Source organism: Macrobrachium nipponense, chromosome 1 (assembly GCF_015104395.2).
Source record: "Macrobrachium nipponense isolate FS-2020 chromosome 1, ASM1510439v2, whole genome shotgun sequence".
Taxonomy (NCBI): Eukaryota; Metazoa; Arthropoda; class Malacostraca; order Decapoda; family Palaemonidae; genus Macrobrachium; species Macrobrachium nipponense.
This window is the reverse complement of record NC_087200.1, coordinates 70,052,025-70,056,751: the sequence shown is the minus strand read 5'-3', so window position 1 is coordinate 70,056,751 and position 4,727 is coordinate 70,052,025. Positions and strand designations below refer to the sequence as shown.

Here is a 4,727-nt window from a genome sequence, read left to right as displayed (position 1 = left end):
TAAGTATAATTAAAACATAATCTTATTATAAAAATATCATTTTTATTCATTCTTACCAAACAATTATTCAGTAGATTCCAAATTGAAAGGTGGAGGGTAGTGGAGATAACACATTCTGAGAAGTTGATTAATCAGGAGGGTTACATAATAAGCAATGAACTTTTATGCCTGTCATACCATACTTAGTAAGCGAGCTGCTGCAGGAGAGTACTGCCTCTGGGTGGTGCTCTGCTTACTTAGTAGAGAGAGGGGTAGCTGGACCATGCATCTCCTCTACAAGTGGGAAGTTCCTTACTGTCATTGGCTAACCGCTGACTTAACAAGGAACAAATAAAATACAAATGCGAGAACCAGATAAGTAAACAACACATATAAAGTTACCTCCACCAACAAACTATAAAAAACATCAACAATACCTTCAGTGTCCATACAAGTGGAAGGTACTCCAGGTACTATGTACCTCCTCGACTTCCCAAAGACTCAACAACCTAGATACAAGGCGAAAAATAGAGGGAACCAGCTCCCTCTATGTAGCATCCCCCAACACCATGCCAGCAACGGATAAAGGACCCAGAGTACTGCAGTTCTCGAACACAGTCTCTAACTCTTTTAAGTAATGCATCGCAAACACTGACTTTGATCTCCAGAAAGTAGATTGCAGAATTGCCGACAAAGATGGGTTAGTGCAGAACACAAGTGAGGTAGCAACCACTCTTACTTTTTGCGCTTTAACCTTCAACTTGGCGAGTGACTCCTCATCTACCATGGAGTGAGCCTCGGTGATTAAGGATCTGAGAAAGGACATGGCATTCTTTGACATCGGATATGAAGGGTTTCACTGAGCACCATAAACGTTGTGAGGGGCCCCTAACTTTTCAGTCCTTTTAGATAGCAACTTAATGCCCTCACTGAGCATAGACTTCTCTCCTGTTCCTCTAGTCCGAGAATATCTGAAATGTTCTTGATGACAAACGAGCGAGGCCAGGGATCCAATGGACGTTCGTTCTTAGCCAAAAAATTCAGGGCCAAGGAACAAACCTCATTCCCTTGTGTGAAACCTACTCTCTTGTCTACAGCATGAATCTCACTAATGCAAAAAGAAGGAGAGTCTTCTTCATCAAGTTCTTCAGGGAAGACGAGCGAATAGGTTTAAAGGGAGGTCCAGAAATGAATTTCAGCACTACATCTAGGTTCCAAGTCACTGTGTCCCTTGGAGTCTTCAATGTCTCAAAAGACCTTATGAGGTCTGTCAGATCGCTATTCATCGATAGCTCCAGTCCTCTGAGCATCGCCCTATATCCTCTAATCATGGAAGGGGATACCTTTTTCGTCAGCCTCAGGAAGAAAAGGAAATCAGCAATCTGGCTTACAGTGGTCTCAGAAGAAGAGACTTTAGCTTACTTGCACCATCCTCTGAAGGCACTCCATTTAGATTGGTAAAGGTCTGCATCTTGCAATTGCTTCTGCCACTATCCTCGAAAAGCCTTTTGCTCTGACAAGGCTCCTGACAGTCTGAATCCTGTCAGCTGAAGCATGGACAACCCTTGATGGAATTGGTGGAAATGTGGTTGTCTGAGCAGCGACTTCTTTTGAGGAAGTAGCCTCGGATAATCCACCAACATTTCCAGAAGATCCGGGAACCAGTCTTTCCTTGGCCAAAACGGGGCAATCAACGCCAAGTGAACATCTAGATGGTGCTTCACCTTGTTGATGACTTCCCTGATCATCCCGAAGGGAGGAAACAGGTAAGCGTCTAGACCTGACCAATCTAGCAACATCGCGTCTACTGGCCATGCTAGAGGATCTGGAACAGGGGAGCAGAACAGTTGCAGACGGTTGTTCTTTGATATAATCCAAACAAGTCAATGGCCAGTCTTCCCCAAACCTTCCAAAGATCCCGGCAAACTTCCGTGTCCAAAGTCCACTCCGATCATAAAACTTGTCTCCTTCTGCTGAGTTCATCTTCCAGAACGTTCATCCTCCCCCGAACAAAACGAGGAACGAGCTGGATCTGATGTTCTTCTGCCCAGAGTAGAAGTTCTCGCACCTTCAAGAACAGAGTGAAAGAGTGAGTCCCCCGTTTCCAAATGTAAGACAGGGCTGTGGAGTTGTCCGCATTAATGGCTACTACTCGACCTTCTACCATATGAACAAACTTCTGAAAGCCCAGGAAGACTGCTAGGAGGTCCTTGACATTGGTGTGAAGGTCTTTCTGGGACTCTGTCCATACCCCTGACACATTGCGATCCATAAGAGTAGCGCCCAAACATGCGCCCGACGCATCTGAAATGAACTGTAGGCTGGGGTTCACAGAGAGGAGTGACACGCCCTCCTGAAGCCTTTCACTTGAGTCCCACCAAGCTAGATCGCTCTTCATGTCCTCCGTAATGTGAAAAACCGTGGAATCAGGTTGCGACTTTCTGTACGAGTTCGCTGTTAGGTAAAACTGGCGAGTCCTCGAGTGTAACTTCCCTAGTTTTATTAATTTCTCTACTGAGGACAACGTCCCCAATAGGCTCATCCACTGCATTGCTGAGCACAACACAAGTTGTGCAGGAAAGATTGTACCATTGCCAAAGATTGTACCATACTGCTCCTCCGATGGTGCTCGGAGAAGACAATCGTCCAAATACATCGAGACATTGATGACCATCAGATGTAACCATTGTGTCAGGGAGTTTAGAACCCTGGTGAAAACTTGAGGAGCTGTCGAAAGGTTGAAGCACAGAGTACGAAACTGAAGTATCTTGTCTTGAAAAACGAAGCGGAGATACTTCCTTGAGTCCTGATGGATTGGGACATGGAAGTAGGCATCCTGCATGTCGGGTGATACTTCCTTGAGTCCTGATGGGACATGGAAGTAGGCATCCTGCATGTCGAGAGATACCATCCAATCCCCCTGACTGAGAGCCGCCAGCACCGAACTCTGAGTCTTCATCTTGAACTTGGTTTTTAGCATGAACCGGTTCAAAGCACTCACGTCCAACACGGGTCTCCAGCCCCCTGATGCTTTGGGAACCACAAACAGCCTGTTGTAATAGCCCTCCGACGAATCATGGGCTTCCTCAATAACTTCCTCATGAGCCAAGGAGATTACTTTTTTCTCGAGAGCCAAGAACTTTTCAGAGCCTATGGAGTAAGCTGTCAATCTGATGGGAACCTTGGCTAAGGGAGGCCTTTCCACAAAAGGGATGGTGTAGTCTAGGCGTAAGACTTCTATCACCTGGGCTTCTGCACCTCTGCTTTTCCATTCCTCCCAAAACTGGTGCAGCCTGGCGCCTATTGGTGTGCGAAGGTAAGGTACATCATTTTCGCTTGGTCTTGACTGCTGACCTAGAAGAGGATTTGGTGGAAGGTTCGAACATTGTCTCATAAAGGGGCATGACTTTCCCCCTCAAAAAGTTGCTTCTGCAATGGAGACTTGGAAGGAGGAACCGCAGACGCAATGGGCTTAGGCCGTTTCGTGGATTGAGCCAGCAAATCTGTTGTTGACCTCTTCTTTAGATCCGAAGGAATATTCTGAACGGTCTCTTGCAGAAACAAATGAGGCTTGTTTAGAGGAGCAAAAAGAAGAGCTAACTTCTGCACAGTGGTGACTCTTTTGGTGGTAAAGGATCACCATAGCTCACGTTTCTTCAACATGCCAATCTCGAACAAGGAAGCTACTTCATCTGCTCCATCACTGATGGCCTTGTCAGAGCAGGAAAGCACCCCTAGCCAGTCCTCTTGCAGATCCTTGGAAAGAGATGGGCAGTCGAATCTTGTCTCTCGTACATCTGATCCACATGACTGTAAGACAGATGTGGACTGGAAGGCCTATCCTTTGACTTCTTGACAGGTAGAGGGGAGATGTCAGTAGTCCAAGGTCTCTTGAGGGGGCGAGAAGCCCATGAACTACGCCAGCGTCTTGTACAAGGAGACAGCGACTCGCTCGAGTCCGACAACTCCACACCAAACGAGACACCTTTCCAACGGCACTCAGTCAAAACCTGACTCGACTCTTCAGGTTTGACAGAGGGAGCGAGTGCCCGTAGGCAAACCACACCCCGACCCCCCAGTCTCCCTTGGACCTCCGGTATGTCTTCTCCACGAGGCGGGGAAGCGGGACAGTGACCTTTGTCTAGGAGAACTGTAGGGACAGACAACCACCCCCTCAGGAAACACTACACTTGCACTTACACTTGCACTTTGCACTGACTCACTTTTCTCTATAACAGTACTAACCAAAATTTCAAATCTCGTTTCAAACCTTGATTCGAGGCTGGCAATGGTGTCGGAAACTGCAACATGGGAACCCAGTACAGAAGTTGGAAGAGAGGCGGTCGGAGGACTAAGGATAGGAGAAAGATGACCTCTTAAGGGAGAAGAAGCAGGAGCAGTGATCTCTGCTAACACAGGGGTAAAAGGCAGAGTTATAGAAACCTTACTCTCTGCCCTAATTGCTGCTTTTCTCTTCCTATCTTGTAAAACGTTCTTATTATGAGCAATAAAAAGATTCCACTGTTCATCGTCCCACTCAGGACAAACAGAACACCTCAGTTCTTTAGAACACTCTTGCCCCCTACATTTAGTACACTTGGAGTGAGGGTCATAAACTTCCTTAACTAATCTATCTAGTTTTGCAGCCCTCTGTGCAAAACCTCCCTCCCGATGAACTAGAATCTGACATAATCGAGAAATCAGGCAGCACCTAATCTCAAAAGAGTAACTAAACTAAGCTAGCTCCT

The 4,727-nt window shown here is 46.5% G+C and overlaps 1 protein-coding gene across 1 annotated transcript; it reads right to left on the bottom strand.

Annotated features, from left to right (window-relative positions):
- Window positions 1-1,930: 1,930 nt before the first annotated feature.
- On the bottom strand, window positions 1,931-3,373 carry LOC135218810 (uncharacterized). Its single transcript, XM_064255259.1, has one exon. It carries the CDS (start codon window positions 3,371-3,373, stop codon window positions 1,931-1,933), a length of 1,443 nt encoding a protein of 480 aa, XP_064111329.1.
- Between the last annotated feature and the right edge of the window lie 1,354 nt (window positions 3,374-4,727).